We start from the raw sequence: 23,355 nt of genomic DNA, 5'->3' as shown, positions 1-23,355 counted from the left end.
ACATGAGGAGAAGGATCTGTAACTACTGCCTTTTCCTATTCATGGCACTCCAAAGGCCAAAAGCAAAGAGTGGCTCCAAACCTCATTGTGTAGCAGTTTCACGCTATGAGCTGGTTTGACATGAGATGCCATGAAGGTTCTGCTCAACCTCTAGAACAGCCCAATCAAGAAGAAGATAAGATTTGTATCCTCCTCAGTTCTGATTTTCTATGCTTAACCGTAACTCCTGCAAGTTTCCCTCTAAGGCTGTGAAATGGAAAATACTCAAGATACATGTTCCCTTTACACTGAAACACGCTGAAGAGAATCTGCCGCACCTAAGACAGCCTCACAACCTTAGACAAGATGGAAACGTCCGCTGACGCTGGGTGGACTCTTTCGGGGATTTTTCTTAATTGTCACGAAAGACCAGAGGTAAAAAACAAAACACTAGAAAAAATAAAGACAAACAAGGGAAGTAAAAATCACTTACAGTTATTACAGATCCTTCTTTTAAACATCAGTGTTTCCTTTCCTGTCACTGATTTGAAGGAATTATTTTCTTAGCCGCCTCTTTATTCATATGTGGTTCACTGGACATGGAGTTTGAAGTGGAATTTTTTTTGTAACTCTCAGCTCTGAAGAACAAAGTCCAGTGCAATGGAGCCACTCGGTACTTGGCTGAGAAGATCAGGGAGGCCTGATAAGGATAAGCAATGCAGTTTTCTTAACCTCTCCACCTTATATTGCTTTATTGTGTGGTCCCAAGGCAGTAAGTCTGTGGAGCAGCAGTGATTTATGCCTTGATGGCACACAGTAAGATATATTCAGTCCTTGAATAAAAAAGGCCGTTCCCACAGAAGCAACCATTTTAAAACCAGTTGTGTAACTGCTGATGGACTACCAGAGCTAGTAGGTACTTGTTAAACGTTCAGAGTTGACAGAGCTGGGAAAAAAAAACCAACTTTAAACATTGTTAAAAACACGATGTGCTAACTGTCTTGCAGTATCAATTCAATTCAATCCAGTTATTTTCCATTATATTCCTTAGAGGTCAGGACCCAGCTAAAAGAAAGGTTGTTCTTATCAAGTGTTCATATTCTCCACAGCACAGCTTGTCATTGCATCTGCTACATTTCAAGCAATGTTATTCAAAAAATGCTGATCAAAGTCTAAGTACAGAACATACTGAAACATGAAAGCACTTTCTCAAAAGTCCAGTAAATGAACCCATCCTGAGAGCACAACAGTGACTTTCATCATTCTCTGTACCCCATCATTGCTACTGTGTTTTTGTTTTTACAGCAGTTGATGCAACAACAGTCATGACACCCACAGAAATACCTTCTGGTTTCACATTCACATTGCTTGTTGCTTCTTAATGCCTGAGCTTTTGTGGAAAATTCATGACATAGTTTTCATTTGTCAACTCCTCTTTGTAATCAAAGAGTGCCGTTTTAATAGGAGCATTGTGCTAGCACCTGAGAAGAGAGGCACTCAGCCCACTGCACAGAAATGAATAAATTTTCCATCATTCTCCTGTTTTAAGAATGACAGACAGCGGATACTTGGTTTGCTTCAGCAGGGACTGTAGTGTCTTTATCTGGCATAACGGCCCAAGCCAGCATCTGTAGTCTATAGCAAGAGAAGTAGTTTTACTATTACTTTGCTGGGGACCCCAAATATTTTGAATATACTGTGAAAAACTGACACTCCAGGCTCAGAGTTGTGAGTACTTGCTCTAACACTAGAACAACATACAGAGATTTTAATGTCAGTGTGCATGAAGACTAAAGAACATTTGTGATAAGATTTCCGACGTTATTCCATAATGTTTACTCATGATAATGAACAAAAGGGTTCAGTTGGCTGTTACAGAGCTCCCACGCTTCAGGTGAAGAACTACGCGACTCATGAATAACTGTGCTAAAAAGCAAAATGATGCACTGAAAGGACATTTGACAAAACACTGGCGTCCGTGGCAACACTTCATCCCAGACTCTTAAAAATTGGTTATCCTTAGAAACAACACTAAACACAACATTGTTTTCATTTTGCTCGTGACCTTTAAGGCATTAATGTCTCCACTGCATAAGTTCTTGAATGACTAATGTAGTCCAGAGTAATAATAAGTCCTTGATTGTACAGTGCATAGTGGTTTTCATCCCAGAGCACTTAACAGACAGGAAGGGAACCACTTCATCCACTGCAGACATGCAGGACACACCTGGGTGACATGTGGCCAGCAGCCCCACTGCACAGCAGATCAGATGGAGAAGCAAGAATTTGCCTCACAAATTAAGTTAGGGTTGGTTTCCAAATCAAGCCTTGAGTGCACTAACGAAATGAACAGCAGGTGACAGGTACTTCAATGATCAGTTAGTCCAGACCTCAGTATAATGTCTTTTTCAAATGAAGGCACCTCCTACACACCATGTGACATGGCCTTGGTTATCTTCTGAGATCAGAAGAGATTGGACAGTGATAATGCTGCTGCTGGCAAATATGGTAGTATGTTTGTACTTTACTACATCAGCATGCTATGATCAGAACATGTCGATGCAATAAGTCAAACTGCCCCTTTTCTTTCAATTTGGAAAGTGAGAAAACTTGAAGATAGACAACGGTTTAAGCAACGTATCTTACCTTAAAGGGATTTTCGTCCTGAGCAGTTGTTGTAACTTTGTAACTGAGTTCCAGCTTAACAAGTGGTTGTTAGTCTTGAATTCCCTTATAACTCCATAGCTGTTGACTGAACCTTCAACAGCAGTTGATTGGCTGTTTCATCAGGCTTGCCTTAGTCATATGCTTTAAATACAGCTAGGTTTGTGTTAAACCCAATGAATGGAATATTCAAGGTATCCTATTCTAACTCTAGCTTTTAAAGGATTTGCAAATTAGAACTGATATCAGTACTCAGTGAAACCTAAACAAATTATTTTTAGCGATAGTCAAAGCTTGCTGTCTGTTGGGTCTCGTTATTTGGGCTATCGTTCGTTCTAGGAATTCAGACTGCCATGGTAATAAACTTCCCTTCTACAGAGGCTTCAAATCGATAATAAGATGCCTCCTGTGATTCAGACAGGATGCGGCAGCCAAATGATAGCATGACTGCCACTTGTAAGAGCAGAGATACTGTACAAGTCAGAGGAAGTTTAGCTCCAGCCTGCAGAAACCTATGCTAGAAACAGGAAGGCTGTAACAATTCAAGGATACTTAAAAGGGGGCTCACCATGATGTTTGTGGAAGCAAGTAAAAAAATGTCTAAGGTGCTAAATACTCCTTAGTGCTTATATACATGTATTCCATCACCATATAAAACAAATCCCAAATAATTTAAGGAAGATGGTTGGCCATCTATCTCCCACAGCCTGTGCAATGCAAAGATGGAAGTGGCACAGATCACATTATCATTGCCTGGCCAGTCACTGGATACTAACCTTGCCGAGCAGGTGTGGACTCTCTTTCATCCAGTTCCTGCACAACGCAGCCAAGGTAACCCAATTTCTATTTAATCAGATATGCACTGCTGATCCTGCACATGCAGTGTGTCAGAGTACTCCTGCATCAGGCTAAAGGAAGCACTGTATAATATTAGCCCCATTTTTATTTGCTTGTGCTGTTCAAGGAGCCGGCCAGGATAAATAGTTGCTCAATACACCATGGGTTTCCATTTACTTCCACTGATTCTCTCTCCTTCAGTCTCTTTTTGTATTTTGCATATGCATGTACTTACTGTAAATGTACAGTATGTGTATTAGGCATGGATGCAAAATACTACACTGTGATAGTTCTTCCCACCACTATATTTCTCTTGGTTTTGTACAATATTTCATCTCGCATATTCCTTGAATTGGTCAAACACTGAGCAAGCCCTGGGGGGGTTGATGAGTTTTCATTTCAGTTTAGGCCTTTTGCACAACTAGGTGGGGTGGAGATGTTCTTGGTTTCCCTGTACTACAGGTGTGAGCCGCCTCCTCCTCTCTCCTCCATCTCCATTCTCTACACGTGTCCAGTCTCTTTGATGGACACCTGGTCAAACCCAACACAAACTAATAACTAATTGTACTCTCCCTGCTTTTAAAATCACACCATCTTCTCTTCTCGCTGCACAGACTGGAGTTTACACAGACCCAGTAAGAACCTCCTGTCACTAATGAAACCAGTAAAGGCCACACCGGGGACAAAACTGTTTCCCCCAAACAAGGAAAGAGAGAAAGGTAACTGCAGACGTAGACTCCAAAACTGCATAGTAATCCCCTCACACCCTGCGGAGGTAACCTAAAGCTTAAAGGTGACACTACAAATCAGACACAGCAAAGTTATAACAATTAAGAGAATATCTTTTATGTTTCAAACCAATTATATTTCCCATTCTGTACCATTAAGATAATTTCACAGCTTAGCCTGGTATTGCGAAGAGCCCTTTCAGAAATGAGTACATGTAATGGTAAAATGAAATTGAAAGGAAAGTTGAGATAAAAGAAAAACAATTGTGTTCTCAACATGTTAGGTCAAGCGTAGAAAACTGATCATTCTGAGCCGTGAAGTGCTCAGATGTATGAAATCTTCCTGCTGGGAACATATCTGGGTTTGCCCAAAAGAGACTGTCTGAACTGGGGTTACATATCTCTTAAACTGGCACCTTAAACCTGCGGTGGACGAGAAGCAGATCTCTCACTTTTTTTAGTTGTGCTCTCCGCTGTTGTGCAAGATAATCCCTCCACTCTTCAGTTCACCCCGAGAGGCAGAACCTGTTTACCGAAGCACGCACAAAGGCAGACATTTCATACAATCTGTCCTGCATTCACCAGCTTTTGACTTTGCCATTCTAAACACCCCCAGTGACCACAGCCTGCAACCACTACTGGTGTAAAGTCATGACCAGGGGTGTAGGCTCAAGAAAACTACCCCATGGCAGACGAACCCCAGGGCAGGTGTACGGAAGGGCATGAGGAAGAGAGCAGGGACACACACGTGGGAAAAGCTGTTTGAGATCAGATTTAATTCTTTCTCTCGAATTTCGCTGTGATGTGGCAATTAACCATGGTAATTAACAGATCAAACCAGTATGACTGGTTTGAGAACTGTTTTTTTATTTTACTTGAACTGTGGAGGAAAGGTGGTTTCTTACCCACACCGTCTCTCTGAGAGACTTCAACTAGACAACAATAACCTCTAAAGACTGAGGACGTCTTTATTAGCTGTAAGTGGGCACAGTTTAAAATTTTACAGAGCACCCACTGCAATCTTCCCCAAATTGCCACAGCATTGTAGTTATCCCTAATTAAACCACATGAATGTGACCCTATGATATTTTTAACCAATTGTTTTTGTTAAATTTGAGTAACAATGTGCGTAAATGATTATTTGAAATATAAAAATGTATAATTTCTTGAACAAGTGTTTTAGGTAAGTACAGTATGAGTTAAGCATAGAATACCAACACATAAGGAGAAGAAGGGCATCTCAATTAACCTTTAAGAAAAACTTTTAATTTGATTTTTCAGATCTTGCCCACAATTATGCATAAATTAAAACTTGCGGTCCATGAATTTGGCACTTGACAGGTTAAGGAACTTCTGAGATAATGTCATTATGAGATACCACATTAAATATTTTTTTTCCTGTGCTTCCGTAAGGAACAGAGTACTTCATAAAGGTTCACAAAATAATAGCTGATATTAGACACAAGCCAGTTTCTTTCAGCTAATCCAGGCATGGCAGTACCTATTTTTAATACTATACATACCAGCCAGGCATAGCAATTCTAATAACACCTCACTGGGGCACCATCCAGTAAAGACCAGTCATATGGAAGGAAATCTGTTACTTAAAACGCCACTCTAGATTGCATTCCTAACAAAATCATTTCTTTTAATTACAAATAATCCTCCTCTAACGACTGACACCTGTAGCGTACACATTGAGAACTGATTTTTTTTTCCCAACAGGAAAGTTCTCTATAGGGGTTAATACTGAATAGGCTGTGTACAACTGTAGGATTAAGAAAAAAATTGCCATGTGCAAGGATAATCCACTCGTGACCATCTGAAACTTCACATGTACTATTCGTTTTTTTCAGTTTAGAAAGATTTCAGTTACAATGTACTAAGAAAAGTGCTACCTAGTATGTTTTGATTTGGTTTTCAGTCAATGTCTTTGCTTCACCTTTGTTTGTGAGCAGTCGCTGCACGGAGTTTGAACTGTATTTATATAAGCAGGAATATGTTAGTTACTATAAGACACTCCCACACTCACCTCCTCCTAGACAGGAGCTAATTGAATCAGTACTCAACACATAAAGGTAGAGAAGACAGCAATGTTGCTTGAGCATAAAAGGAGAAGAGAAGAAAAATAAAAAATGTCTAGCTTTTTTAACCTAAACAGTTATAGTAGTCAAATCCTGTAAACCTTTCGAACAAAAATTTTTAAATGGTGCTTATTGAAGACTGGAACCCTGACCACTATGAGAAATGGCTGATATCACTATAATGTATTAATAACAGTACTGATGTTCTTTTCCACTGTGGCAGAAGGAACCTATGAACTCAAAAGACAGAGTTGTGGTTCCAAAGAAAGTCTAGGCACTGAGCTGTTCTCTATAATGCCTCTACTTTGACACAAACAGCCTATCCAATGTAGTTTACTGGGACCATAGATCTTGAGCTTCTTAACCACCCAGAACTGCTTTATAATGAAACAACATGTCCCTTTAAAAGAAAATCCCAGGCATACAGACTGCCTCCCGATAACGTCAGACTGCATCAACATTCATTTGGGTTAAGTGCATTCTTTAAAGCTAAAATCTGCTAAAATCCAGACACACAGCCTGCATGCACCCAATATATATATACAGAAAGATGGGATAAGCACTTCTGCTTGGTACATATCATGGTAGTATTTCTCTCAGCTCAAAAGAGCCACAAATACAAATAGGTTCTGGCAGAAACCAGCCCTTAAGAGTCAGAAAATATATTCCTTGACAGTTTTGTTACCCTGAGATCATCTGTTCAGAGATCAGGTCCAGATCCCAGAGAGAAACTAATTCAGCTTTAAAGGGATTCCTGCTTCCCAGTCACCATTAACACCCTGAACACAAAAACACACTATGGGGTTTGGGCCATCAAAAGTCAATTACCAATGATGGATAGTGACATCTAGGACCCTGTTGTCTAGTACTTCTCCATGCAATAAAAGTAGCCTAATTAAGGATCAGGTTGATATTTATTTGTGTTTTATAGCCTAAAGTGGATCTTTACAGGTAATTCAATTTGCAAATGCAGGAATGTTTCAAGGATTTAATTATTTCATTTGTAAAGCGCTATTTGAATGTAAATTTATGAATGTAAATAAAATAAAGTATAATTAGTACAGTGAATAAAATTCCTTGAAAAGATGTTTTTCACATTTTCAGTGACTCAGTGACAGCATGCACTTTGAGATTGATGCAACCTAATGAAGAGTAAGATATTATTGGGTCTTCTGTTGTGTTATGAAATCGAGCAGCTTAAGCTGTGTTTTAGGCAACTAAAGCTAAAAAAACTCCAATTAGCATTGATTTTTCACAGTACGTTTGAAGATTTTGTGTCCGGCTTCCCTTAATATAAAGTTTAGAGTATAAAATAGAGATTAGAAGAGATTTACAGATTAGAAGAGGATAGTTTGTAAGTCTTAGTGACATAAAATGCAAAATGCATTTTGTACCGTTCTCTATGAATTCTGCACTAGTCTCTCAACATCTTTCAGGTGGCGTGTCCTTCACTTTCAGACAGCTTGCCCACAGCCATAACCCTTCGCTCACCACCCACTCCGAAACGCACTGTCCGCTGCTTTTACAAAATCACGAGCTCCACAGCAAGAACAGTGAGACCGATAGTCAGATGGAGGAGCTATTGCACTGAGGGGCCTTTTTTAAGAGTACTTGAAGAGATCCCAAGTTTCTGTTGCTCAAGCTGCGGCAGATCTGGTGCAAATGCCTGCACTTCACCGGCGTGCAAGCAGCCCCACGCTTTTCTCTTTGAATCCTCCAAACTGTAACACTTACAGCTGCTCCTCGGATGCTCGAAAGGACAAAGACAGCTCAGCGTGACAGCTGCTCTCATTACAGGGTCCATCCAAGTCTACAGGGCCCATCCAGGCCGGTATCACCTCCAGATTGTGAGCACATGGCCAGACACAGAGGGTAGCTGCTCCATGGGCTCACTAAGGAAACGACAGCAGACTCTCCCAATCGTGACAGCACTTAGATATTTGTGTGCTGGCTGCTGAGCATTGGGCAGTCCCAGTAATAGCTGGCTGGAGACCTAGCCCTGGTGACTCCAAGCAATCTTTGCTCTGTACCGTCTCACCTGCGCTTCCTGCAGAGACCTGTTCCGGTTGGAAAACCACAGTAGTTTCTCTTTTTGATATTTGGACACAAGGTCATGCTGAACATGCATTCGTAAAACAACACAAAACTCGCTTCGTCCAAGAAAAGAATAGCAGTACAGTATCTGGACACAGAACAGAGCGTGCAGCAGGGTGAGACCAGAGTTGTGTTGATACAGCATGAGCATTGCATAAAAAAATGAATTAACAGACACTGGTTAGGCCTTCACAGATATGGGCCAGGTTGCAGCATGTGTAGCATCATTGTTTATCTTCTTGTCTTTGAAACAGAAGCACAACGTCACTCTGAAGTTGAGTAAGTGAATTACACTTGGCAATGAACTGACAACTTAAGCAATGAATGGCTAAGTCAACTGCTCACTTTGTTAAACATGACCTCTGAGGTTTCGCAAAAGGGTATTGCCTCATCCTAGGTTCTCTGTCACACTTTCTGAGACTTGAGTGTAAATAAAAGACAGAAACATGTCTTCTCTTTGCTCTTTTCTGACAGATTCTCCCTTTTCATATAACGCAGTTGTTTTTTTACAGGCTAGTCCTCTGAATAGAAAAAGCACTAAGTGGAAAAATGATGGTCAATTTTGTGGAACTAATAAAAATCAGAACTGATCAAATTGCCTGTGCTAATTTCTGTCACTTTTTTGACAGTGAGATTCATCATTGCTGGGGGTAACATCAGTGTTTTTTAATATTTAATATTGTTTTTTTAATTTTAAGGGGAGACTTGGAATCACTGCATCCATTCTAATCTCTGCCACGCTATTAGGGGGTCATTCTGCTCCAGATAATTCCGTCATTACAGAATCAATGCATGTGACTGAACTAATTAAATAGTTTAGCCCAAACAAGCGCTTGTTTGTAGAAACTTTGTGAAGGCTAAGAGGATTAGGAGTTTCCACGACAGTGAAAGAACCTATAGCTTCAAGAGTGCAAGGGGTACTGCTAAGATCAAAACTGCGTATAACCCAGATCAGAGAGGACTGGGCCTGTTGTGATTTGGGAGAGCCGAGTTCTCCAGGCAGCAACTCAAGGCAGTCGAGTCACCAGAATTGTCATCAACTAGACCACTAAGAGGATGTCAAGCCCAAGTGGGGATTTTATCCCTCATTACCTGGGCCTTTTAACACCAGGAGGCTGGGAATGTAGCTAATTTACACATCCTTCTCTTGACACAAAACACACATTCCTCAGACACTTGGGAAGACAGCTCTGAAATTCTGTCGATCTGAAAGTGGCACCCGCTCTTGCTTCAACAACACCATCCTGCTTCACCATCACTCATAACATTTGCACTGTGTAGCCTAAATCCTGAAGCACAGCCCGAATTTTATTTTTTAATACAGTATGTGGCTCCCTTTCATAAACACCCTTCTCTCCCTTAACAAACACGAGCATCCCAAATGTTTTTTTTTTACTTTTTCAAGAGGTCTTTGTTAACAACAAAAACGTCTTCCACAGCAGTGTATGGGAAAATATGAATTGTGATGAGTTGCAAAATATTTGAAGATATTCAACTTTATTTATTGCTTACATGTCAACATGTTTTCGTGTAAATAGACACCAAGACCGCAGTGTTGTGGTAGCTGTGTTTGAGGTTTGTACATCTCACGTTCTGTTTTTACCAGCCCTTTCCAGTAGCGCCAGTACCCATCAAGTAACTGAGAACATGTAACTGAACTGCATGAACAGTGCACACGTTAACTAACACACAACCAGACGCTAAACAGAGAAACACAATCTCCACACCGAGCCTCAAAATTCAGGCTCATCCTGTACAGTGCTGTTATTGAGCCCTGGTCTGCGCAAGCTCCATTCCTACGCATTTTACGACAATTTCAATCAGGGCAGCTTGAGAAGAGAGGTGGAAACCAGTTAGGACACTGGTTCCCAGCCCTAGTCCTAAGGGACTTTGTCTTCTGGTTTTTGTTGCAGCTGGGCACTTCCTCAGCGGTGTTAATTGACTTGTGTAATTGATCTCAACATTACAACAATACAAAATACTCTAGTTAAATTGTGTTGTTTCAAGCAAGTCAGAACGTCTCTCCTCAACTTGATCATTAAATAATTTGCCTTGTTTATGACTAAATAGTTCTTAATAGACGGTGGAACAGGCTCAGGTGATAATGTCTTTCTACCAAAATCTCATGAGGAGTGTGTCTTTCCCTTCTATTTAAATCGAATCCATTTCATTCTAGCTAACACACCTGAACTGACTCTCGACACCCCTTATAACAGCTGATTGAAAATTTTAAAACACACCTAAAAATAGAAAACTGCAAACAATTTAGCTGTGATTAAAAAACTGTCAATAGCAAAAAACAGAAGACACAGTGGTTCCCCCCAAGACCAACATTGAGAATTACTGAACTGGACCATTTCCATCCCAGTGCCTAGTACAGTAAGTTCCAACCCAGCAAGATTTATAGCTGCGTGTACTTTTAGCTCACCAATCTCAAAAGGCTTGGAACAATTTAATTGTGATAAACTGCTGTGAATATGTTAAATAAAGTATTACACAGATCACTAGAAACACAACTCTTTAACTCTCAAGGACAAGGGGTCCCTTAATTGAACAAATTACCTGTTTAATTCAGCAATAGCTCTGTTCTCAATCTTTATGAAAAGACAAGGGGGTGACCTATAAAACTTATTGGACCAGCGCTCTCCGGGATCAAGGTTGGTCCAAAATTATAGACTCGTTTGTTTGGGAATACTTTCAGCTATGACACATTTAGTCTGCATTCTTAATTAATTCTGCAAGCAATTAATTTCATTTAGGTGCCTATCATGGCTTTCCTACTGACAATGCTTGGTGTCTTAGAAAAGTCACTTGTATTTGTAATCTGTGTTTGAGAACAAACATTGTAAAATGTCAGTGTGTCCGCTCCTCCAGGACAAAGAAACCCTTCAGTGTCCTTTATACTCTAAAGCCTCTTCCTGTTTCTAACTGGTTTCAGATCCTCCCTGTACGAGCTTGATCAGAGATTCACGCTGTGCGGCTCCTGGAGTCCTGGTCATGCACATTATGCAGATCTTGCCTGCAGGTACTTCCTTGCTGGGTAGGTGAGTTAGTATGTGATACAACAAGTTGTGCAACAATCTCCACACAGGATCAGCACAACAAACAATGGGATATAGAACACATCTAAAAAAAACGCCCCTGCAGTTTTCATGCTTCTCACATAGTTCATCGCCCTTGTTTTACCTGATCACAGGCAAGCTCTCCTGCCCCACAGCAACATGACCAAGCAATTGAACCCACAGGCAAAAAGTTCAAAATGTAAATAGGGAAACGTGAACACACGTCAATTCCTCAGTTTCTGTGGTCCTTTCAAGTTTATTTTAACATCCTAGATGCACTCAGCTCTCAATTACAGTTCAGTTTTTGTACATCGTGTGCTGTGAAATTGAATTAGTACCAGAGGAACTGGACAGACACTGTGCTATAGTGACTGGCTAAAGAAAGAAAACAGGTTTAATTTAGGCAACGCTATCACAAACATGCTGTGAAAAATGATTACCCTGTTTCAGTATATTAAAAGCTGAGTACTTTTCTGTATACACATACAAGCAGTGGGTCCTTTTATAAACCGAACAAGTTCTTAGCTGCCTAGCAAGCCTCTATTCTAAGTCCCCAAATGTTGAGAAAATTCCTGAGTGTATTATACACAGCAGAGCAGTGTGACAAGGATAAAGAGATTAGAACGAATGTAGGTTAACTCTTTCAGAAACTTCAGAAAGAAGGAACTTTTCGGCCAGCTTTCTGGGATGTCCGTCTTCACTTTGCACTCCCAGAAGGACTAGCTGTAGACCACAAAGCAGGTGGGGGTGAGACACTCAGTTTTGGCCTTGTCCTCGACTGCTGATTCTCTGCCTACCCACCCTGGGGCATGTGACCAGCAACATCTTCAGCACAGCTCCCAGGAGCCAACAAACCAGAAAGAGAAGGCCGACCTTATGAACGCCTCCCAGAGCTGAACTTTGCAACATCTGCATTCCCTAAAGCAGGACTATCCAGTCCTGCTCCCTCAGGAGCTGAGGGCTGCTTGCTTTTTTACCCCTGTTGTGCTCTCCATCGCTCAATCCCCTCCTTGAGGGGATGTCCTAAATATGACATGAATGTTTTACAACTGTGACAGTTAGAGATGTCAGGTGTGCAGGGAAACCGTGCTAAGAGCTTTGAACACACAGCTTGAGCTGAAAACTATTTCAAAGGGTCTGAGCAAAGTCGTTAACACTGAAGCAAAGTAAGTCCTCAGAAGAAAAGAAGACACTGGAGTCTAAGAGGGACAGGTCCGGGGAATGCTACTCTAAGGTGCCTTCCTGCTCCATCCAGTCCAGAAGGTGTTCTAGTCTGAAGCTATTCGTGGTGGTTTGTTTTTGCTGGTGTGTTGGCAAAACACGTGTATTGAGTCTGTATGGTCTGAGCTCCAGCTGGACTGTGACTGTGCTCCAGTCAGCCCTCGAGCTCTGTCATTAGCATGAATGCACAGAGGCTGGGCTTGAAGTCCAGATCTGGCATGGTGGGACCACATCCACAGCCCCAGATTTGAGAAGAAGTCATTCCTGTGTCATTTTCTCCAGTGACGCACACAAACCGGAAAAAGAATGAGATTTCAACACCATTACACTCCAGGAATGCAATCACAAGTTATCACACCAGGTGACAACAATACTGTTGTTCTGCTCTGTTCTGCTCTCAGTACAGTGCTGTAAAACTAGACGCCTAATCCCACCTTTATACAATAACCATTGGTAACACTAGAAGGAAAATCAAGGCTTCAGTTAAGAAAAGTTTCTTACGCCATATTTAAAAGGTTAGAAAGAAGTATAAAACATTCAGAAGAATAAGGCCTCTTAATTTAGCCAATTAACCGGATCTGGCTGTATGGCATCCCCAGTGTAGAGCCCTAATAGGACTATGTCATTATTGCTGCTCAAGGATATGTACTTTTATGCTATTTGTGTTGTTCTCATTCATCTCAAATAGGTTTAAGTAAATAGTACAGTGTTTTCTGTTGACAAATTGACAAAACTTCAGATGTGTCAGCTGTGATGGCATATAATCATTCTTTTCATATTATAAACACGAAATAGCTATTATAACATATTATGCACAGTATATAATGATATATATGACACCGTTAAAGTTAATAAGGTTATGCTTGTGAATTTGTCTTGTTAAAAGAGAAATTAAATAGGGGTGAAATTCAAATGGAAATGATGGGTCTCTTTGTTTTATGGAAGGAGATTTCATTTCTGTTTGAGTTTGGGCAGAAGTCTTCACCAGCTGTGTCAGGTTTGGTTTTGTTGTGTTTTCCATGAATGTGTGGTTTGTTTAATTACTTAATTACCTTATTTGGAAAAAACTAGAAAAACAGCTCTTTCTCCCACCCTGCCTAGAATCTGTTTGTTACGATGTGGTTATTTCATGTCCAGGCTGCTGATAAATTATAACTAACCCTTCTCAAGGTTGCCCACAAAATGAAATTTCATTTGTGATCCTACATTCCCCGCAAGTTAAAGTAACACTACGAAAAGGCTCAACTGAGGTCACAGACTAAGGAAAGAAATACTGAACTGTTCCATGGGAGATAAAAAGTTTGGGCTGAGGCACTTGTGCGGTTTAATAACAAATCTTTCTGCTCTGCTGCTCCCGCTATGTCACTGAAACCTGCCTGGGCCACAGCGCACAGAGATCTCATTGTGAGGACACGTCTAGTGAAAGATGCCTCTGTTTCAGGGCTGCTTCTAGGTGTTTGGAAGCTACTGTTCAAGGTTACCGTATCAAGTGCAAAACCCCAGGTTTTTTCTTTCTGTCTGTGTCACTGCTTTGAAATGTCTTTCCCGGGCCCCCACCATCCGTCCAACAGCTAAAACTGAGCTCTCTGGTATTATCAGCTGAAAAAATGCAAAACACATTTGGCTGTCTCCTCCGTGAATGCAATTAATGGCTGTCTGCGATCCCTGCAGAAAGAAACAATGTGATACCACGGCAGAGAAAAAAGCAAGAAGGGAAGTGAAATGAAGCATTATAACAGCATTAGGGAAGAGTCTAGCCAGGCTGAGAGTGGCTGCGTGATTTTCTTATTATGGCGCAGGCTGTAACAGTGCCAAAGAAGTGTGACTGAGGGGAAGGGGGCTTGATATTTTCGAAAGTAGGCTCCAAACGTGGTCTTTCATCGAATTAGACCACTTATATCTCCTAACACCCCCTGTTTATTCCACACCACTTACATACATAAGTGCACGCCATCCATAATCTGCGTTTACATTGTTCGCCACATGTCTCCATGGGGAACCCCTGTAAATGAGCCTTTGGTCTCAGCTGGTCTTTCCTAATAAGTCGTTATTAATTAAATTAAGAAATAAAGACTCCTTTGTAGGAAGGTTTGCCGCAGTACGCATTTCCGAAAAGCTTTTCAAACTGCAGCACAGCATAAAGAGAGCATTGTACAATTCAGGTATGCATGTTAAAGCACACAGAGGCATTCTAGAAGAGGAGTAAATTGAGGCGAATCGGTAAAGTAGCACAATGGACAGAAATGCTTGACGTACAACTGTACATACAACTGGTTGACTTTTGCAAAAATGTCTGACTCTCATTTCTTGTTTAAAACCATGTCCTTACTTCCCCAAATCTCCAAGTTATGTTTTTTTAAAAAAACAACACAACTTCACATACTCTTTAAGATTCAAGTCAAGTCCTCTTGAATAATAAAACACATCTGACATTGTGTTAAAATTCTGTGCAGGTCAAAATATTGATTTGTCTGGACCAAACTGGAAGTGTCAGAATACTGCTTTCTGCCGACACCTAATAAACCACTGGAACCCTGATTCTCTCCCTAAGGCAGAAGCCAGAGGGATAGAGCTGCAGTCATACCAATGGTCTGTATTGACCACAATAGGCAGACATGGCCTTCTCTCCCACAATGCACCACTGCATCTAAAACTGCCACAAGTGAGCACACAGGAAGGTTTGTCTTCAAATCAAAAGTGGAAAAAGGAACATATTTTTGGAGCACCTGGGAGGTCAACACGTTTACAGTGACAATTCCATTAAGAAAGAGGCACTTCAGGGAACCTGACGGTGATAGTAACTGTGAAAATCTTGTGCAGGGCATAAAGGCCCTCATTAAAAATACTAGAGAGGTAGAAATGAGACAAAGCCATCAGACCCAACCTGCAGGTTTATATATCCTTTGTCATGAATGTTGTCAGTGATATTTGAACAGTATGTTGAGTCATATTCAAAAACTATGTAAAATACAAGTAGGGTATTGCTATTGAGGCCTAGCATTTCAGTATATATCTTTAAAATGGATTTAAAAGAACATCCCCATTACATTTTTACCCATTATCATATTATTCTTTCTCATTAAACCTCTTAACTTAACTGGATCTTAAAGGATCTCTTAACTGCTAAGTCAACAACAAGCAGAAACAGTGTCTGACTCCCTCTGGACAGGAGGTGTAGCCCGACTGACAGATGTGGACTTACTGCAAGGAGCTTTTGAGGCAGTGCATTGTGGTACATTAATCTGTGCTGGGCTCCAGGGTTTAGGATCTTCCTTTTATCAAGTAATTGAGGCACTTTAAAGAAAACATCAGACAAACAATCACTAAACAAAATAAAAAACTGAGACTCTTTCCAAAATCTAGTCTGTAGGACACATTGTCCTTATCTCCCTCTGGGTAAACTGTATTAAAATGCTCTATCAGTAATAAAAAAGAGAGATGAGCAATTTTCCTGCCGTTTAGTGCACACACAAACACTATAATTCCTGTTTTTTTTTTTGTTTCTGCTCTCATGGATTGTTTTAATCCCTCAGAAAATTTAACCATGTACTTAATGATGTTTAAAGTACTAGTAGGATATCTGCTCTTAAACAGACATTTCAGGTTACCTGCTGTAGTATACATTACAGCGAGATTAAAAAATGCCAGCCTTTTAGCAAACGAATTGTTCAAAAATATACATTTTAACTGAACAGAATTAAATTAAACTAGGCCTCAAAATTCCTATGTGAAGACATGAAAAAATAAAGATAAAAAATCAGATAATTGCAATGAATTATCAAGAAAGTGTTTTCTCCCCTTTCTCACTTCTCCTCCTAAAAACTGAACTGTTGGCCTGTCCACATCAACACAACCATGCTTAGACATGAGATTTTAATCCAGGGCACACAAATTCCAGTCCATGAGTATCTGTTTTGGTGCTGAAACAGCGTACTTTGTAATGGCAGTTTGTGGAGAATACCATGCCAACAGCATATCACAGGATTTTAGGCGAAAGAGTCCTTCCTTTTAGATTTTAGCTCCTCCTGTACTAATCTGTTTCCCCCAAAACTCAAAAATGCTGCCATGGTTCAACATCTGACAATGTAGCTCCTCAATGGACTTCTTTCAAACCACGTTACTAAGTAACCACAGTTATTACTCACAGAACACGAAGATCCGGGATAGTGCCTGTGTGAAATGTTTCTACACATGCAGATGACTCTATTATTTATTTTATTTGGACAAGATCAGCACCATGAAAGCAAAACTATTTTGACAGAGACATGTAGAGGTTTTTAACAGTTTAAAACAGTTTTAATTCTTGTTCAAATTGTTTGGTTCTCCAATTTCCCTTGTGATAATCTCTGAATAGGGTCCTTTGTTTCACTTATTAGATGAAGGTCCTGACTACTCAGATATCAACTTTTCTATTTCCTATTTTCCTAGTGTATGGTCCTATATATTTCGATATATTTTCCTATTTTCTGAAGCTTTTGCGTGGTAAACAATGTGCAGTATATACAGCATATGGCCACCCCAAGGAAAATCCCATGACTGTTCATACACCTCATTCCAGGCAAATAAAACTCATTGCTATATTAAGATCCCTCTGCAGACTGGCCTGCAGATGATTAAACTCATTCCTGCATAAAAGGAGTTATGGAAATATAGCTCTAAATTCATTCAAACACATATAGCTCCTTTCAGGACTGAAATTGTGTTGAGATTATAGTTCCCCTATCCTGGAAGTCAGTTTGGATTGTAGAAAATATCACACATGTCAAAGGACAGCCAAGGTCACTCCTTCACTTCTCTGTTAAAGCCATGTGATTTCCTGGTTCCTGGTTCTCTTTCTCTCTTTCAGGAATCTGACCAGTAAGTTAAGCAAGACCTCTTTTAGATTGCATTAACCTTTTCGAGACAAAACACTGTAAAAATTCAAATGCGTGGCCTATTCCAACCAGTTCCTACAAAAGTGGAAGGAAATCAACACTTGAAAGGAAGAGTATAAAAGATTAAAAAATGATCTGTAATGACCCCGGCATTTAAACTCTGTTCTCTAAGAGTGTTTTACAGAGGAATACCAAAGTAAAGATGAAAACATTTACAGCTAAACAGAAAATCCTTCCCAAGTTCAATTCCAAAATACTGTTCACTGAAATCCTGTCCTGTTCAGTAACATTTATTGGTACTAATTGTGACAGTACAGTAGTACTGGCCTGGGAAGCTTTTCTTCACTCAACAAGATCACCAAAGACTAATTAAAGAAAGAAAGAAGAGGATTTTTGATGTTGCCAATTTCTTGTTCTCCCTTCAGAACGTTAACTGAGACATCTTTGAAGTTCTGTGAGCTTCCAGTAGTGGCCATCCTAATCATTATCCTTCTCATCCACCTCGAATGCACCGTGAGAAATCAGAACAAACAAGGCAAAGGACCAGTCAGGAAACCAAATACTCACAGAATTGTCATGTGTTTTGCACTGTGTACCCGTTATCTTCACAACGCTATAAACGTGCGAGTTGCTTGCTTGTTCAGATTGTGTATATAGATATTGAGAATCAGAACAACTGCTTAGCGTCTCTTTAGCTTTATGTTGTCATTTTTTTATTTAATTCCTATAATTGGAAATGACTTTTTTAGTTTTTGTACCGGCACCAAGTTAAGTTCAATGTCTGAAGCCAATAACCTCTTCAAATGGATGTGCAAATTACTGAGGTCTGTCAAAGATTCCCACCTGCACTTTAACGGTTCTACAGAGCCCTTTAACGGTTACACAGGCAGTGAGCTCAGACGCAATATTGAACACATATCCCCGCTGGAGTCCATTGTTTCCCTTGGCTCACAAAGTTCTTTGGTAAAATCTTTCAGCTCTGGTGGAAAACATGTTTATTTTTCCACTTGGTTTGTTACTGGTCAATATGCCCCAGTGTACCTACAACACACCTGTGTGCAGCTTGCCTCATTTTAGCTTCGTGTGAATTTGATTGAATTATGAGAAAACAAATCTTTTTGAAAATAAAGTTTCTGTTACTTTCCTTCAGCTTGTCTGTGGAATATGATGCATCTTTAGATGCGTGTTCCAGTCTAATGTAAAAGCGGTTTGCCAAGAAAGGGGCTTTCCAAGAAATTCAATGAGTGGCACAGTCCCACAGGACACTTCTACATCCCAGATTGTCTCTTTGGCCTTACTGAGCTCTTAGTTTCACTTCCAGAAAACCCTGACACATTCAGTTAGTCTACCTGTGTCTGTGTGAGCTGTTTTTTTTAAAAAAAGAAAAGACACACAAAGCCCTTTCTGAATTTGTGAAACATTTTAAGTAAACTAAAAAAGGGAGTATTTTTGGGCACCTGGTGCTCCACACTCCTGCCGTGATCATTTATTAGGTTAAAATAAAATTAAAACAAACTTTAAGGGCACTTCAGGGCACCTGAGAGAGCCATTTCACTGTGGGAATGCTGGGAAGGACTCACTAGCATAAAGGCCTTCATTAGAATCATAAGAAAGGGGAGGAGTCCATTGAGCCAAACCTTGTATATCTTGGTATGAATGTCGATTTTACTTTTTCAGTGCCTTTTCGGATCAAAAAGAATTGGAATGTTCTAAAATGATGTAAACTATAAAACAACCAAACGCTACAGTGTTAAACATCATGTTACGTCAAACAGAAATGTCACTTGGCCTGATGGATCTGAACAGACCTGGTGACCACAGCTGACATGTAATCTCCAGCTAACAACAAAGGATTATCTGGGCCATCACACTGCAAAGCAGTTGTCCTCGTGTCCAGAAACAGCTGAGCTTATTGAAAGGCTAGGTATGAAAGACTAGCTCTTCACAGGGCTATTAAAAATCTTATAACACCTAGCTGGCTTAGATTAGGAGGCTACAAGGATTTTTTTCAATGCTGTTTTGAAGTTAACTTAGCTCAGTGCAAAGATATCACAGTTTCTTTTTGAGCACGAAGGAGAAACATTCTGCAATAAACAAAGAACTAATATATAAAGTTCATCATATCTTATAATCTTAGCATGCTCTGCTGGGTTTAGTATACTGCACTCTTTTGATAAAGGAAATATAAATGCCTAATCTTGCCCAGTTACAAAAGAATTGAGCAAATGAGCCCATGGGAAATCTTTAGCCTGTCATGGGAGGTTTCTGTGACAGTCCACAACTGGCTCGAATTGGTTCCTTATTAGGAAGCGACAGGTGTAACCTCGCATACTGGTGTAATTTTCCTGAATATGAGCAATACGTGTTGTGTTTCTCTTCAACTGAAACGCCAAGTTAAAAATAACTGCCGGAGCGTCTTCTCCTCGTTCCTAACCGTTCACGAAAGACAAGGTGGTGTTTACTGTAATTAAAGGAGCAATACCAAACCTGCCAGACCTACAGCGTTTACACAGGCTCAGCCCTCTCACCTTTCTGATCTGACACCTGCTCCGGCCTCCTAACACACAGAAGGGAAACCAAAAGAGCGCTGTAGGCTGCACTTGTCCCTGCCAACTGACTCACATACTTCCGCAGTTTTAGAAGGTTTTTTTCTGCTGCTCTCCTTCACTGAAAATGTACCACGTTTTGTACTTTTTTCATCAACGTGACATATCGTGTGTTCCGGCAATCTAGTGAAAAAAATCAAAACGCAGCAATCTTCTGAATTATGTTCACACATATTATTGATTGGCTGTGACATTTGTACATTTTATTGCATATTTTCAGGAAACTGAAGCAGCTGAGCGCGTATTGCGCAAAACTATTAACTGGAGAAACAGCTTTTTCACTCCGTACTGTGAGGTCATTCATTACCTTGATTTTCGGATTTTTTTATTGTGCTTCAATGCGAAAATTCTCTTCACAAAAATTGCAGATAAAACACCTACAGCAGCCTATATCCAACCCAGGTTATGCATAGCCGAGACAAACTCAAGCCGGACCCATTTGAAACAGATGTAGTCATGGTAAACTATGTCTTTATTTCTAAGTCAAATCGCAATCCAATGCATTCAGCCCGCTTCTTGGTATCACAAGGACATGACTGGCGGTCCACATTAATGTATAAAGTGGCAAACTGTTTCAAAGGGCACCGTAGCAAATAAAAAACGGACTGATTAAGAAATGCTGCCTTTTTTTTTAAATGGCTGAGCTCCAGTTTACTCAGGTGTTATCATGCCAGGAGGCACGCAGGTGACATTCTGCTCATTCCACCTGTTTCCCAGGCGAAATGTTTCTTCGCAAACTTTCCTGTTTAAGTACAAAGAGTGAAAAGAAAAAACAAAAACGAAACTGTCACCTTTCTCTAACACACTGCGAAGCTATCCGCAGGAAACAATCAGTCAGTCAAAAGGTCTCCAAAAACAAAAGCTGTCTTACCTGTTTGAAGTTTCTGAGGAGAAGGACACGTCGGCCACGGTCTGTGATACCATTTACTGAGGAACGTCGAGGACCTGGGGAGCACACAACTGCATCTTCTTGGTTTCTGGAAGGACGGTCCAGCTACTGCCCCAAATGATCGTTTATGGGAAGATTTCACCCGCTCAATGCACAGAGTTCCTTCTGCTTCTCGCACTCCGGCAAGTCTCAGGGAGAAGCTGGTAATTAGTACTAGCTGGAGTGAAATACCTGACTCTCACTGACATAAGCTGCACATTCCACTGCACCGAAGAAAAAAAAAGAAAGTTCTTAAGGAAAACTAGCTGAAGCGGACACACTCAGAGCCTAGATAACACTTTCCACGTCCCACTCACTGAAATAAGAAGGACGCAACCTCAGGTGTTTGGAAATACAAGACAAACTAATAAAAAGAAAGAGAAAACAACCCAAGGCAGGATAAAGTAACCCAAACCAGCACGACAAGTGTGGGAAAAGTTTAGTCTCCTCTCTGCCTTTCTTCTTCAGTGCCTGTCTCACAGTAGCAAGGTTGTCTCTTTGTATACTCCCTGCCCCGAAACTCACCAAACCAGAATTCTACTCCTAACACCAGTAACTTCCCATAATTCTAAATTGAAATTTTATCCCATGTGTTGAGCCATGGCTGGCTGAAGGCCAGTTCAGCATTCCTGTTGTTTTGGGAGTGTAGGTACGTTTTTCTTCCCCCTGAAATACACAGAGATTAAAGAGGGCGGGAGGAGTGAGACACTTTATGCTGAATGGAGAAAAAAAAAGAAGAAGAAAAGAAACGAACTTGTATAGCCTTGGGTGATATTTGTGACGTGACACGGCCTTCCAAAAGTGCGAACTTACAAACTGCCTTCATCACAACAGTGGTCCTTCACACTGCCCGCTATGGAAGATCAGATACCAAGCACATTTTGTTTGATTTCTCTCACTTAGCGCCTATTTTCTATTCAGGCAGGTTACATAGAAATCCCTCCTCATACCTGTTTTACCTTGCACTGTTTTCCTGAACTTCTATTATTATTATTACGTTACGGTGAATTTTGGAGCTGTTTCAGATTTTAGGTATCTGTTATACCCCCCTTCAGGTATGTAACCATTGTAGTGTTTACATTTTATGTACTTGAGAAAGTTGCTGGAATGTCTTCAAATATAATAATGGAGGGGAATTGTTGTTTCAGAAAAACTGCATTTAGAGCAGTTTCAGAAAATCAAATAATAATAAGAGTTTGTTAAAGTCATAAACTCTAATAATAATAATAGTTTGTGAAATTAAGTTTTACGGGTTTTGTAAGTTAGTTTCAACATCCCCCCGCTCCCCCCTCAGCTAAGCAGTGTCTTAGTAATACAAGCTCTGATTCTCTCTCACCTGAAGCAGAGCAGGGGCTCAGTGTGGGTAAACTGTGTCGCTATTGGCAACACCTGACCTTTCTTCCTGCTCTAGCTGTGACATCACAACGGCTGTGCCGTTCGCCATGGAGCCCAAGGACTGATTGCATGGCCGCTCCGACCTTGAGTAACCGTTGCCTGCTGACAAAGACAAAAAAAGAGAAGTGACAAATCATTTTCAGTTTCAAGAAAGGCTCACAAGCCTGGGAAGAGGGAACAACAGAATGAAAAAAACCTGTAACAACCCCCCCCCCCCCTCAAAATTGAATGTACCCCTGGTTCCTTTCCCCTTCAAAGGTGCTCGGGACGAGGGCTACAGCTCCAGTTATCAACTGCACCTGCGAGAAGCTCCGGGCTCGAGACTGCGTCTGAGAGAGAGCGACACAGATCACACAGTGAAGTTCAGTTTTCTGCCCGAGTCCAGCCAAACCTGGAACAGGAAGCTGTTTCTGTCAGAAATCTGAGAAAAAATGACTAACTCTTTTGTGTCATGTCATGCGACAGTGCAACCTCCGTATTAACCCTTCACAGAGTCAAAGGCCAAAGTGATGGGCAGAATCCTACTGAAAAGTCATCAGGATTTATTTGTTGCCTCAATGTTCTAGTCTTTGTGTTTGCGTTTCAGACACACTACTGATCCATCTTTGCTTTATTATTGGCAAATTCAAAAGACCTAGTTTGGGTTACACTTGGACTGCTTCGGAAATACACCAGTCTCATAAAGAAGAACACCTGTAAGGGGTATTTGTGTCATGGATTGAGCCATTTTTGTCTGACGTCAGCTGTACACTTTTCACAACAAATCAACAGACAAATCGAGTGATCTAAAGCAGTGTTATGCAAAAGTAAACACATGAATCTACACATAACCTACTGAATATGAACAGCAGAAGCTGCAAAATGAATGTATTAAATATTGAAG

General features: G+C 40.6%; 1 protein-coding gene across 6 annotated transcripts in view; it reads right to left on the bottom strand.

Moving 5' to 3' along the window:
• Window positions 1-22,856, bottom strand: part of rbm47 (RNA binding motif protein 47) — a 59,624-nt gene extending 36,768 nt beyond the window's left edge. For 2 of the 6 annotated variants that reach the window (XM_088910146.1, XM_088910392.1), the window contains exons 1-3: window positions 22,707-22,820; window positions 22,414-22,574; window positions 21,021-21,743 (exon numbers count right to left, since the gene is read on the bottom strand). In XM_088910146.1, coding sequence (XP_088766272.1) covers window positions 21,021-21,073 — 53 coding nt within the window. In that variant the 5' untranslated portion in view covers window positions 21,074-21,743; window positions 22,414-22,574; window positions 22,707-22,820. Of the gene's footprint in view, window positions 1-21,020; window positions 21,744-22,413; window positions 22,575-22,706 lie in introns of all 6 variants that reach the window. The other 4 variants (XM_088909888.1, XM_088910063.1, XM_088909807.1 and 1 more) reach the window with 4 other exon arrangements.
• Window positions 22,857-23,355: the final 499 nt, after the last annotated feature.

The sequence above is a fragment of the Atractosteus spatula genome, chromosome 1, assembly GCF_055471065.1.
Source record: "Atractosteus spatula isolate fAtrSpa1 chromosome 1, fAtrSpa1.hap1, whole genome shotgun sequence".
Taxonomy (NCBI): Eukaryota; Metazoa; Chordata; class Actinopteri; order Semionotiformes; family Lepisosteidae; genus Atractosteus; species Atractosteus spatula.
The sequence above is the reverse complement of the archived record's forward strand: the minus strand, read 5'-3'. Positions and strand labels throughout refer to the sequence as shown.